The following is a 14,931-nucleotide window of genomic DNA, read 5'->3' on the forward strand; positions in this document are numbered from 1 at the left end:
ACATACAAAATGTCCAATTCAATTTATTACAAGTAATACGAAAACAAATGCCTGACTTACCTATCAAGGAGAAAATTAGCAAGTTTGGCGTCAGATGAAAAAAATCTTCTTCGCCTTCAATCCTCTCCATCTTTCAAAGGCATCCCCCGATACAAATCCTAGCTTTGTTCCTGTTTTTTGTCATGAATAAGTTGAGAATCGTAACAAGGCCTTTTAGATTTACTAAGGTCTGACATGTTTAGTAACTTTACCAGTGGCAGTAGCCAGATGAAGATGGCGGTGCGTAACTGGCACCCTGGATATGACACACTCACAGACTTTCTAATTGGTCAAATGGTGGAGGGCGGGACATCGAAATGAAAACAATAAAATTTGGGGCTGTAAATGTAATTTTGAAATGAGCATATCCCGACAGAACAACCGTTATCAGTTATAGAGGTATTCGAAAAAAACATGATTTATTAATGCCTTTTGACATATCACGGCCATTTAATGATGACTTGACAGGAAATTATTACATATGGCTCCTTTAAAGGTGCTATTTGCAACTTCTTCACAGTTAAATTTTTCAAAGCTAAAAATATAACGAGAACACCATGGGCTAGCTTATGTTACCATTAGTGGAACACAATTGTTTGAGAATTGTCTATATTTTTCACAATTACAAAGTTTATGTCATAAAAACGGCGGTCAGTCGCCCGGTCTCGGCAACATGTACGTGGAGCACGTGCACACACGTACATAGGCAGTCCAAGAGAAGCAACAAACAATTTGCAGTCTTGTTGTTATGTTATATCACTATTGTTAACTAACAACAACTGAGGCTAATGCGCGTGCATGTGTTACGTACGTACGCCATTACGTACGAGGAGCCGTAAGATGGCGGTATATACTGTGTAAAATACATTGGAAAGTTAGCGCTCTCTAGGCGTCTGTGTAAATGTTGCAAACAGCCCCTTTAAGAGTGTTACTAAAACAGCCTTCTTTCATCGCCGTAATAACTCTAAAATTCGTCCCATTTTGTCCACCAGTGATCATTATTCATGCGTTCGTTACGTCTCGCCTCAATTACTGTAACGCATTATTTTCGGGTCTCCCTATATCCAGCATATAAAGATTACAGTTGGTACAAAATACTGTTAGACTTTTGACAAGAACAAGAAAGTTTGATCATATTTTGTCTATACTGTATTTACCTTTATATACCTATATACATATACCTATACTGTATATACCTTTATATACATATATACCTATAGATATATATATATATATATATATATATATATATATATATATATATATATATATATCTATAGGTATATACTGTATATATACACATATACATGTACTGTATATACATTTATATACCTATACTGGCTCACCTGCACTGGCTTCCTGTGCACTTAAGATGCGACTTTAAGGCTTTATTACTTACGTACAAATACACCCTGCCCTAGAGCGCTTAATATTTGGGTTTCAGTAATCTGGAATGTTCCACAAGTAACAGTTAGAGATGCCACCTCGGAAGAAGCATTTAAGTCCCGCCTTTAAATTAATCTATACTTCAGCTTTTAAATAGATTCAGTTAGACCAGTTGACCTGCCGCTTCTCTGCATGGAAAGGTTACCAGGTGGCCAGGGAAATACCTGAAATGGTAACAGTCTGGGGGATTAGCTAGCTGTTCTAAGTCCTGACCACTCCTCTATGACATGGAAGAAGACCTACGACTCTCTGGTAGTCCCCAATGGACTAGACTCTCACATAAGGGGTAAACTTCATTTAAAACAGCCTTTCGCAAACACTAATACAGGAGATTATTTTTGATACTGTTGCGTGAAAATAAAACCATTATTACTATCACTATACACCCAGACATATTTTTTTCTCTGGGTTATACTTGTATAGCGCTTTTCTACCTTCAAGGTACTCAAAGCGCTTTGACAGTATTTCCACATTCATCCATTCACACACACATTCACACACTGATGGCGGGAGCTGCCATGCAAGGCGCTAACCAGCACCCATCAGGAGCAAGGGTGAAGTGTCTTGCCCAAGGACACAACGGACGTGACTAGGATGGTGGAAGGTGGGGATTGAACCCCTGTAACCAGCAACACTCCGATTGCTGGCACGGCCACTCTACCAACTTCGCCACGTGTGTCCCATATTCACATTCAATAATTTTGCAGCATTTCCATTTTGGACTCGCGTCTTATTGCACAATATGAAATAAAATGTGTGCCTGATCTAAAATAACGTACCTTTTCTTCAAACCGTCATTGTTAACGCTGTGCCTTTTCCTCGCGTTTCCACTAAAACGACTTTAAGGTAAGAAGTAACAGCGCCATTTGTTGTTGCATGTGAGTATAAATAGAATAACATGGTGAGAATATATATTTTACATACGAGTATTGCGGATGTGTGGACATATCCTGTTTGCATTTTTAGAGCATTACATTTGAGGGAGAAAGTGTTCTGGCATGACAACTGTGTGTGTGTCAGTGTGTGTGTGTGTGTGTGTGTGTGTGTGTGTGTGTGTGTGTGTGTGTGTGTGTGTGTGTGTGTGCGCGCGTGTGCGTGTGGAGATTGACTTATTTGGCAAATGAAAGTGCAGCTGTGGCCATGCTTTGGTCGCTATCCGCCACTAGGCGGCACACTGGGCTCATGACGCTGTTGATGTGTGAAACCTCGCACATGCTTGCTTTATTGCTATCTTTAACACCGGGGACGGCTCCCGGATTTTACTCTCCCGGGGCTAAGGGGTGGGCTTGACCGATTTGTGGGGGGGGTTTAAGAAAATTTTAACATATTCATGACTTCCGTTTTTTCAATAAAATCAGTCATGACACACAGCACAAGCATGTTGGATTTACAAGTAGTTTTAACTGAATTTGACCAAAGAACATTCGACAAAATAGTTAAGCCTTACACGAGCAACAACGTTTTTTTTACCTGCAAAGCTGACAGATTAAAAAACGGACAGCGCTAATGCACCTGCTAATCACCAGACAATACAACCAAAACGTGTGTCTTTATCCATATGCATGATTAATGAAAACAGGGACTAAACGCCGCTACTTTTTTCCAAAGCTTTGAACCTATGCTAATCTATGGGTTTTTCTTCGCTAACTGCTAAATTATGGAATGGAATAAGCAAAGAAATCAAACAATGTAGGCTACTAAAATGATCCACTTTAACTGTTTAAATTTAAAGTGATTACAAAGTACAAGTAAGAAGAATCCTGAAGAAAAAATCCCCCCAAAAATCGTATTTATTTCATAAAGGATGAATGAATACATTAATTACTTTTCTGTTTTGTTTGATCCGTCGTGTTACTGCCGTGTTACAGACACCGTTTGGAAACAATTAAGGTAAATAAATAATTTTGTGAAAATATGTAATTTCACAATATCACAGTATATGTCTGCTGCTTTTAGTCTGGTGCGACTTATAAACGAAAAATCGTTTTCATTTCATTTTTATTTATTTTTATTTTTTATAAATGGGTGTGATGATAATGTAAATGAGTGATTTTAAATAATTGTTATGTTTGAATTCTTGTCATTTTTGTTTGACTACTTTGGATTATTTGTGCTATTCTTGTGTGCCTTCTCAATTACTCTGTTGATTGCTATCCGGAATGTTGCTGGGCCAGGTTTCGTTTGGAATTGGAATTGAATTATTGTGTATTAATATTGTATTATTGTGTGCTGTTTTGTTAGACTGAGTAAATATTTAAATTAAAAAAACTTTTTTTCTAAAAAAAAAAAAAGTAAGTGGGTGCTGCTAATAGTTGGGAAAATAAGGTAACTTAAAACAATATTGAAATTATATTATTATTATTATTAAATTATTACCTATAGGCTACAAAGTGCAGCGAAGTGCAAACAGGTCAATTTTAAACACTAGATGGGCGGAACAAAAAAAGTTTGCATTTGCACTCTGATTGGGCGGCCAAAAGATGGAGCTGGACATTTGATAGGCGTTTGGAAAGATGGACCCGGTTGCAGAATATCCATGTATGGTATAAAATGGCTGCGTTTACCATGATCCATATAAAGTGTGACTCACTCGAGTTGTCCAGCTGGTCGAAAAATTGTTTCCGGTTTATTTGGGTAACACCCCGTTTATGTCAAAATAGCTTGGCTTCAAGTTCCACATTTTGCAGCTTCGAGTCACTTTCACCTCACTCTCTCGGCTTCCGTTTGCTCCAACGTCTCGCTCTTCGTTCGTGCTCGCTTCTATAAGCAGCAGTCCATCCTCAGTATATTCAGCTTCAAAAAGATTAGGTTGTGAATCCTCATTTGTCCAAAAATAGTCGTTTTTGTTGTTTGTTACCAAGTCTGCTATAATTAGAAGACACACTAGCGTTTGATTCCGGAAGTAAGAACACACATTTGTTGCCAGAAGTCGGAAGTGCGCTGCTATGGAAATAGAAATCAATGCGCGGAAGAAAGATGGACTCAGCCCGGTGATAGACTTAGCAAAGATGTCCTCGCGGAGACAACTGGCTTCCACGAAGCTGTCCCGTTTTGTGGGTGGTCTTATTAGCCATTTTATACCATATATGGATGTTCCGCTGACGTCACGAATGTGGCGAATTCCAAACCGTTCCTTTGGAGGAAGTATGAAGGAAGGCAAGGTTGTTTTATAATATCTCCGCCATGCCTCCACCGTTTGATTGAAATGTTCGGGACTTATGCAGATCCCAAACACACAACAGCAGGTACCAAAAGGTAGAAAAGTTGTTTTTGCATAATAGGGCCCTAAAATGTTGGGGGCGGGGGGGCTGAACTGGGGCCATAGCCCCCCTATCCTAGGTGCTAACTCCGTCCTTGATCTACCTTTCATGTCGTGTTGGCTGTCCTCTCTCCGCCGCTCCAAGTCTTTCCTGTCGTAGTTGAGTCTCTTCAAGCACATGATCCCGTACTGCAGACTCGCCCTTGCGAACAAACACAAGCAGAGGGACGCCGACAATAAGAACGACGGAACGATCCGTCCTCTGAAGGACCCTGCTGCAGACCTGTGGAAGCTGTCCACCATCTTGAGGTGGGTCCTCAGGTCCTTCTTAGTCAAGTGGTCCAGCATGCGCGCGTCCACCAGACACTCCATGAAGTAGGACCGGTACTGAGGAAGGCCGAGACTTGGCAGCCACTCGTTGCCGATCCATTCATGATTCATGTCTCCGTACGCCAGCGTCTGCACAGGGAGGAGTGCTCTTGATTTGTACAATTCCATACTGTGCATCCCTTTTCAGAATCTCTGGGTTGCATCACACCTGCGCTGTATTTTTCAAAGCCACAAACATTTTCAAAAGCGTAGCAAATAGCATTAACCCAGGCTCTTTTGTTTTGACACATGAGATTGAAGGTGCAGATACCTTGTAAGGTATTTTTGGGCTAAAGCAGTGGTTCTCATCTGAGCTGCCAGTTTTGGACCCCCCCAAAACAATGTGGTACTGTTTTTCGTTTTACAGTCATACACCGTAAAAATAACCGTAGATTTTGCGGCAAAAAAACTGTCAGCTGAGTCGACAGAATTTTATTGTGAAAAAAACAGTGGCAGAGTTTTTCTAATTTACAGTAATATGCTATAAAAACCCACCGTACATTTTAGCGTGAAATATATTGTAATTTTTACGTTGTACAATTTGATGGATGATTTCCTTTGAAATCATAAGTCAAGCAGATATTTCAAGGGGAACTGCCATACTTTGGGGGAATTTTGCCTATCGTTCACAATCATTATGAGAGACAAGAAGACAAAGGTTTTTTTTTTTCTTGCATTCTAACATGTAAAAATTGGTGCGTTCTTGGTGGCTAGCAATACAGCTAATGGGACCAATCAATTCTACCTCTAAATCACTTTAGAAATGCATTAAAAAACCGTCAACAATACTTCATTTACGTCCTGTAACCTGTATAATAACTAAGCTGTAGCAACGTTGTTATTGTAAGAGAGAACACTGAGGAACTCCTTTTGAAGTGTAATAACACATTGGCATGCTAAGGTATTAGCCAAAAAAGATAGCTTCTACGTCAACACAAAACGCGTTTGACTTTGGATTGCACAACACTGCGATAAGACACCAATCTGTACTGACTGAAAAACATGAACAATCATATTACAGTATCTCTAAAGTATTATTTCATGTTTTGTTTGTACACAGCTAGCCAGACAGTATATGTACTATAGTTGTACTAACACGCATGATGTGCTGCATGTATCATGATCAATATAAAGTGTGACTCACTCGATGGACTGTTTACCTGTTTGGTCCAGCTGGCCAGAGACGTTTTTTCCATTTTTTGGGGGGTAAGCACTCCATTTATGTCAAAATAGCTTGGCTTCAAGTTCAACATTTTGCAGCTTCGTGTCACTTTCACCTCACTCTCTCGGCTTCCGTCTGCTCCAACGTCTCACTCTTCCTTTGTGCTCGCTTCTATAAGCAGTAATTCATCCACAGCATACTCAGATTAAAAAAGATAAGGTTGTGAATCCTGATTGGTCCAAAAATAGTCGTCTTTGTTGTTTGTTACCAAGTCTGCCATAATTAGAAAACACACTGGCGTTTGATTCCGGAAGTATGAACACACATTTGTTGCCATAAGTAGGAAGTGTGCTGCTATGGAAGAAATCAGTCCTGGCAATGATTAAAATGACCAAAATACGGTAAATATTGTACAAATTACATATTGTTATGAAGGTGTCTGTTACTACATTATAAAGATACTTGCAGTGTGTATATTGTACATATTACATATTGTTATAATGGTGTATGTTACTACATTATATATATACTTGCAGTGTGTATATAAGACATATTACATATTGTTATGAAGGTGTCTATTACTACATTATATATATACTTGCAGTGTGTATATAAGACATATTACATATTGTTATGACCCCCCTCCCTCTAGGGGAGACCGGATGCAATGGACGTCGAGTGGGTCTAGCATAATATTGTGAAAGTCCAGTCCATAGTGGATCTAACATAATAGTGAGAGTCCAGTCCATAGTGGGGCCAGCAGGAGACCATCCCGAGTGGAGACGGGTCATATACTTGTAATGTGTATATTGTACATATTGTTATGAAGGTGTCTGTTACTACATTATATACATACTTGCAGTGTGTATATTGTACATATCACATATTGTTATGAAGGTGTCTGTTAATACATTATATATATACTTGCAGTGTGTATATTGTACATATTACATATTGTTATGAAGGTGTCTGTTACTACATTATATATATATATACTTGCAGTGTGTATATAAAACATTACATAGAGTTATGAATGTATGTGTTACTACATTACATATATACTTGCAGTGTGTATATTGTAAATATTGCATATTGTTATGAACGTGTGTGTTACTACATTATATACTGTATGTACTTGCAGTGTGTATATTGTACATTACATATTGCTTTGACGGTGTCTGTTACTACATTATATATAGACTTGCAGTATGTATATAAAACATATTACATATTGTGATGAAGGTGTCTGTTACTACATTATATATATACTTGCAATGTGTCTATAAAACATATTACATATTGTTATTAAGGTGTCTGTTACAACATTATATATATACTTGCAGTGTGTATGTAAAACATTACATGTTGTTATGAAGGTGTCTGTGACTACATTGTATACAGTCTATACTTGCAGTGTGTATATTGTACATATTACATATTGTTATGAAGGTGTTTGTTACTACATTATATATGTACGTGCAGTGTGTATATTGTACATATTACATATTGTTATGAAGGTGTTTGTTACTACATTATATATGTACGTGCAGTGTGTATATTGTACATATTACATATTGTTATGAAGGTGTCTGTTACTACATTATATATATACTTGCAGTGTGTATATTGTACATATTAAATATTGTGATGAAGGTGTCTGTTACTACATTATATATATACTTGCAATGTGTCTATAAAACATATTACATATTGTTATTAAGGTGTCTGTTACAACATTATATATATACTTGCAGTGTGTATGTAAAACATTACATGTTGTTATGAAGGTGTCTGTGACTACATTGTATACAGTCTATACTTGCAGTGTGTATATTGTACATATTACATATTGTTATGAAGGTGTTTGTTACTACATTATATATGTACTTGCAGTGTGTATATTGTACATATTACATATTGTTATGAAGGTGTTTGTTACTACATTATATATGTACGTGCAGTGTGTATATTGTACATATTACATATTGTTATGAAGGTGTCTGTTACTACATTATATATATACTTGCAGTGTGTATATTGTACATATTAAATATTGTTATGAAGGTGTCTGTTACTACATTATATATATACTTGCAGTGTGTATATTGTACATATTACATATTGTTATGAAGGTGTCTGTTACTACATTATATATATATACTTACAGTGTGTATATTGTACATATTCCATATTGTTATGAAGGTGTATGTTATTACATTATATATATACTTGCAGTGTGTATATTGTACATATTACATATTGTCATGAAGGTGTCTGTTACTACATTATATATATATATATATATATATATATATATATATATATATATACTTACAGTGTGTATATTGTACATATTCCATATTGTTATGAAGGTGTATGTTACTACATTATATATATACTTGCAGTGTGTATATTGCACATATTACATATTTTTATGAAGGTGTCTGTTACTACATTATATATATACTTGCAGTGTGTATATTGTACATATTACATATTGTCATGAAGTGTCTGTTACTACATTATATATATACTTGCAATGTGTATATTGCACATATTACATATTTTTATGAAGGTGTCTGTTACTACTTTATATATATACATGCAGTGTGTACATTGTACATATTACATATTGTCATGAAGGTGTCTGTTACTACATTATATATATATACTTACAGCGTGTATATTGTACATATTCCATATTGTTATGAAGGTGTATGTTACTACATTATATATATACTTGCAGTGTGTATATCACTTTAACCGCATCTTACAAGCGTTTTTTTTTTTGTCATCTTTAAAATCTTACAACAAACAAAAAAAGGTGTGTGTCTTTTTGTCTCTCATAATGATTGTGAACGATAGGCAAAATTCCCAGAAAAAGTGCAGTTCCCCTTGAATTTTTTATTTTTATTTTAACAAAAAAAAATTGTTTGAAAGTATGATAATATAATATTTGTTGGATAAAATTGGATGATATACAAATTTTAAATCTATGTAATTTTACATAGTACATATATTTATTTCTGTCAAAATGGAAATAAGAAATACATATTTAAGAAAAAATAAGGTCCTTAATTGACACATATTATTTCCAGGTGTTTGTGGGCCAATGTAAAATATACATACTGTAGTTTGACACCTGTGATATATATTGTATTTTATATTAATCATACATTATGTACTTTATATATATATATATATATATATATATATATATATATATATATATATATATATATATATATATATATATATATATATATATATATATATATATATATATATATATATATATATATATATATATATATATGTATATATATAATTATTATTATTATATTTTCCAAATTGTAACAAACCAGTGCCCCACAATGGTGTTTGACCGTAAAGGATGTACTTTATTTAGATACAAGGTACATTATTATGTACACTAGAGGGCACTGGCAACTATAACTCAGCCATCACGTGTTTGGCTGACAAATCCAAAGGTGTCAAATTGTTTTTATGTTTGTGAATTCATGTGAATATGTGTGACTGCACCACTTTTGCCAGAGCAACTAGCTCACCTGCGCCCAGCTGCCCTCCTCATTCGCCTACGCGGCAGCATGGTGGAAACAATAAACAAGTTTCAAAAAAGAACGTTTACACACACGCACACGTTGTGGAAACGGCGCCGGGTACTTTGCTCCGAAGTACCTTCTGCACACGTGACGTGCCACAAACACAGACCCCAGCCCACATGACACAAAAGCACAGGTCACACGCCACAACAACACACCAGCACAAGCACAGAGAGGCGTTAGTGTTAGCATTGTGTCCGACGGGTGCACACGTGTGTGTCGTGGTAGGACAGTGTGTGTGTGTGCGTGTGCGTGTGTGTGTGTGTTTGGTGGGGAGAAGGTCGGTGGAGGCGAGGGGGGCACCCAGATGGTACTGACCGCTTTGGAGGACGAAGCCAGGTTCTCCATCTCTTCATGAGTCACCCACACATTTCCGGAGGACTGCTCAGAGGACAAGAACACACCGGAGTGCACACACACACAAACACGCACACAAACACAAACAAACACCCGGCATGTATTTTCACACACGATGACCCCCGTCCCGCCCACATGCACACGCATACAAACACACACCCGCACAGACAAACATTGACTGTGTTGAGTGATGCCAAAGGAGGGAGTGTATTTCAGGCGACATTTGTGCGACCGCGTGTGTGTGTTGTGTTGCTGCAGTGCTCCGTGTCGTGTTGGCGGGAAAAGAGGCCACGCTACTAAAGGCATGTGATAGGAGCGAGGAGTCGTCTACTGAGGGTGCTGGTGAAACCTACGACAAGGTTTTCTGTGCACTTAGGGCCGGATTTACTAAAGGTCTGCGTATACTAGGCTGACCATATTCTGAAATCCCAAAAAGAGGACACATATATGCGTGCCAAGGCGGGCAGCACGCCAAGGCCGGGACTAGGTGAAAATTTGCCAATGATACTCGAACTTGCTTCATAAGTAATATATTTATTTAAATAAAGCATTTATCCTCTCCTATGTTGACAGTAGTGTTGGCGCTAGGAATTTTCAAAATGGAGTCCCAGGGACCCCATCAAATCATACAAATGGGGTCCCACAGTAAATTTTTGGGGTACCACTTTTTTGTAAGCGTTTTGAAAACAAATGACAAATGTATGCATTATCCTGTTATATCTCACATTCTATGTTGTGTTTTGGAAAAAGGTTGTCATAAACGAGCTCTCGCCCTGCACAGCTGTTTTGTGCTTTGTAGTGTCGATATGGGCTTGTAGATCTTTATTTGCCACAGATATACACGTTCCTGCTTTGCACACAGTGCATTCTGCTTCCCATGTGTCACGGACAGGACCAAAACACAAATACTTTTTCCGCAAATCATCCGTGAAGTTGCATTTACTTTTCGGCATTTCTTGTTTTCATGTCTGTCTCCACTCACTAGCTCTCTCGCTCTGTGTCTCTGTCCCTCCCTCACCAATGTTTCTGCGTGCGCACCTTCACAGCTTGTTTTGTTTAACCCCTTCTTAACTTAACCCTAGAGTCCAGGGTCGGCAACATTTATCACTCAAAGAGGCATTTTGACGAGTTTCACAAGGGCGAGGCTACGCTGCTGCCCACTGCTCCCCTCACCTCCCAGGGGGTGATCAAGGGGATGGGTCAAATGCAGAGGACAAATTTCACCACACCTAGTGTGTGTGTGACAATCATTGGTACTTTAACTTTTAACTTTAAATGAAAGAGAACAATGGGAGCCTCAAAACTCTTTTGAAATGTAAAATGAAATAACACTGTATACAAAGCTTTTTATTGCTTTGTGCTATGTTTAAACCATGGGTCTTAGACACGCGCCTTGGCACGCACTTTAATATGACAGTTTAAGTTGGTGCGGCCCGCAAGATTTACATGAATGGCGTTCATCAGCGTCATAGTTGCCAATCCTCCAACTTTTCCCAGGAGACACCCGAAATTTGGGCGTGATGGCACTGCCATTAGCGCCCTCTACAGCCTGCTTAAACAGCTTACCTGCCCGGACACATGTTGAATGTATCTTCTGCTTGCACTCGAATGTGACATCAAAGCTTACTTGTTCAACAGCCACACAGCTTACACTGACGGTGGCCGTAAATAACAACTTTAACACTGTTACGTTACAAATATGCGCCACACTGTGAACCCACACCAAAAAAGAATGACAAATACATTTCTGGAGAACATCCACACTGTAACACAACATAAACACAACACAACAAATACCCAGAATCCCATGCAGCACTAACTCTCCCAGTCTACATTATACGCCCCCGCTAGCACCAAACCCCCCCCCCCCCCCCCTCCCTCCGTGCGTCGGTTGAGGTTAGAGAGTTAGGGCTGCATGGGATTCTGGGTATTTGTTGTGTTGTGTTTATGTTGTGTTACAGTGTGGATGTTCTCCAGAAATTTATTTGTCATTCTTTTTTGGTGTGGGTTCACAGTGTGGCGCTTATTTGTAACGTAACAGTGTTAAAGTTGTTATATACGACCACCGTCAGTGTAAGCTGTGTGGCTGTTGAACAAGTATGCCTTGCTGTCTCCCACGAGTGCAAGTTAAAGCTTCATGCAACATGAGACCAGGCTGGCATGCTGTCTGTGCAAGTAATAGAGGATAATATATGCAGTGCCATTACGGCACGCCCTTAATTTAGTTGTCAGGGGTTGCTGTTCTCTGCCCAAGACGTACATTGAAAATACACGCAACCCTATTTCAAAATGCCGGACATTTGAGGCATTTAAAAAACCCCGCCCGAACACCCCGGACACACCCGCAAAAGAGGACATGTCCGGGGAAAAGAGGACGTATGGTCAGCCTAGCGTATACTAAAACACGGGCTAACCTGATAGCACACGCAAATGATCTACTAAATGTGGATTAAGTCTGTTGAACGGGAACTGCACTTTTTTTGGGGAATTTTGCCTATCGTTCGCAATCATTATGAGAGACAAGAACACATGTCTTTTTTCTTCGGATTTTAAAGATGATAAAAAACGCTTGGAAAATGCGGCTAATGGAGTCACCGTTGTAGTCTTCAAAGTCTCTAAAACAACTTTAAAACCCTCCATCAATGTTTTTTATACACACTGCAAGTATATACATAATGTAGTAACTGACACCTTCATAACAATATGTATTATGTACAATATACACACTGCAAGTATATACATTATGTAGTAACAGACATCTTCATAACAATATGTAATGTTTTATATACACACTGCAAGTATATATATAATGTAGTAACAGACACCTTCATAACAATATGTAATATGTACAATCTACACACTGCAAGTATATATATAATGTAGTAACAGACATTTTCATAACAATATGTAATATGTTTTATATACACACTGCAAGTATATATATATATATATATATATATATATATATATATATATATATATATATATATATATATATATATATATATATATATATATATATATATATATATATATATATAATGTAGTAACAGACACCTTTATAACAATATGTAATAGGTCCGATATACACACTGCAAGTATATATATAATGTAGTAACAGACACCTTCATAACAATATGTAATATGTACAATATACACACTGCAAGTATATATATAATGTAGTAACAGACACCTTCATAACAATATGTAATATGTACAATATTTACCGTATTTTGATCATTTTAATCATTGCCGAAACTGACCTCTTCCGCACATTGATTTCCGTTCTCATAGCAACGCGCGTCCGACTTTCAACAAATGTGTGTTCCTACTTCCGGGAACAAAATGCGAGTGTGTTTCTAATCATGGCAGACTTGGTAACAGACAACGAAGACGACTATTTTTAGACAAATGAGGATTCACAGCCTTATCTTTTTGAAGCTGAATATACTGAGGATAAACTGCTACTTCTAGAAATGAGCACGAAGGAAGAGTGAGACATTGGAGAAGACGGAAGCTGAGAGATTGAGGTCGGCAAGACTTGAAGCTGCAAATTGGTGACAAACTATTTCAACATAAATGGAGTGCTTAACCAAATAAACCAGGAAAATGTCCCTGGCCAGCTGGACCAAACGCTTAACAGTCCATCAAGTGAGTCACTTTATATTGATCATGATACAAGCAGCACATCATGTGTGTTATTACAACTACAGTACATACACTGTCTGGCTAGCTGTGTACAAACAAAACATGAAATAATACTTTACAGATACTGTAATATTCATGTTCATGTTTTTCAGTCAGTACAGATTGGTGTCTTATTGCATTGTGTTGTCTATTACAAACTCAGACCCGTGTTGACGTTGACGATTTTTGAATGCATTTTTAAAGTGATTTAGAGGTAGAATTGATTGTTCCCATTAGCTGCATTGCTAGCAACCAAGAACGAGCTGATTTTTACATGTAAGAATGAAAAAAAAAACCTTTTGTCTTCTTGTCTCTCATAATTATTGTGATCAATAGGCAAAATTCCCCCCCAAAAAGTGTATTTCCTCTTTAAGTGAGCAGAATAAGTTGTGCAATCCATTTTGAGTCTTCATTAATGTGCAGAAATACAAACGTATGCTGGTCATCAAAACAACCAGGAGAAAATCCAAATATATTATTCAGCACCCACTATGATTTATCATCACTTGCCACCGTTTTGGAGCCCTATTTTGCATGTTTGAAACTGACACAGTTACACGCATGGCTGTAAGAGGGAAGTGCAAAAATAAGATAGACAATGGACCGAGAATATTCCGTTCTTCGTGTGTGTTTCAACATATTTGGACGGTCGTAAATAAAGTTCAGCAACATCCTTTTAGAATTTCAGATGACTAAAGGGGCTGATTAAAACAAATTCAATCGATGCGTTTTGGTGTCATTTACCGTATTTTCCGGACTATAGAGCGCATCGGGATATAACCGGCTCCCACAAAATTTTAGAAGAATAAAATATTTTTCCACATATTAGCCGCAACGTATATCTCTACTATAAAGCGTAGAGATATACGTTGTGAAACTAGTTGTTTACACATAAATGTTTTTTAAATGTTTATTTACATACCTTAATTGTTTCCAAACAGTGTGTGATCAAACAAAACAGAAGTCATCGTCATGGACCCACGAGCTGC

At 37.6% G+C, this 14,931-nt stretch overlaps 1 protein-coding gene across 10 annotated transcripts in view; it reads right to left on the reverse strand.

Moving 5' to 3' along the window:
• The window catches only part of ppfia4 (PTPRF interacting protein alpha 4), a 322,419-nt gene that overhangs the window by 11,098 nt on the left and 296,390 nt on the right, over window positions 1-14,931 (reverse strand). For 5 of the 10 annotated variants that reach the window (XM_062054768.1, XM_062054770.1, XM_062054769.1 and 2 more), the window contains 4 exons: window positions 10,217-10,279; window positions 9,845-9,871; window positions 5,028-5,203; window positions 4,849-4,946 (listed from right to left, as the gene is read on the reverse strand). In XM_062054768.1, the coding sequence (XP_061910752.1) occupies window positions 4,849-4,946; window positions 5,028-5,203; window positions 9,845-9,871; window positions 10,217-10,279 (364 nt within the window). The remainder of the gene's footprint in view (window positions 1-4,848; window positions 4,947-5,027; window positions 5,204-9,844; window positions 9,872-10,216; window positions 10,280-14,931) is intronic. The other 5 variants (XM_062054777.1, XM_062054771.1, XM_062054775.1 and 2 more) reach the window with 3 other exon arrangements.

The sequence above is a fragment of the Entelurus aequoreus genome, linkage group LG01, assembly GCF_033978785.1.
Source record: "Entelurus aequoreus isolate RoL-2023_Sb linkage group LG01, RoL_Eaeq_v1.1, whole genome shotgun sequence".
In the NCBI taxonomy this organism is placed as follows: domain Eukaryota; kingdom Metazoa; phylum Chordata; class Actinopteri; order Syngnathiformes; family Syngnathidae; genus Entelurus; species Entelurus aequoreus.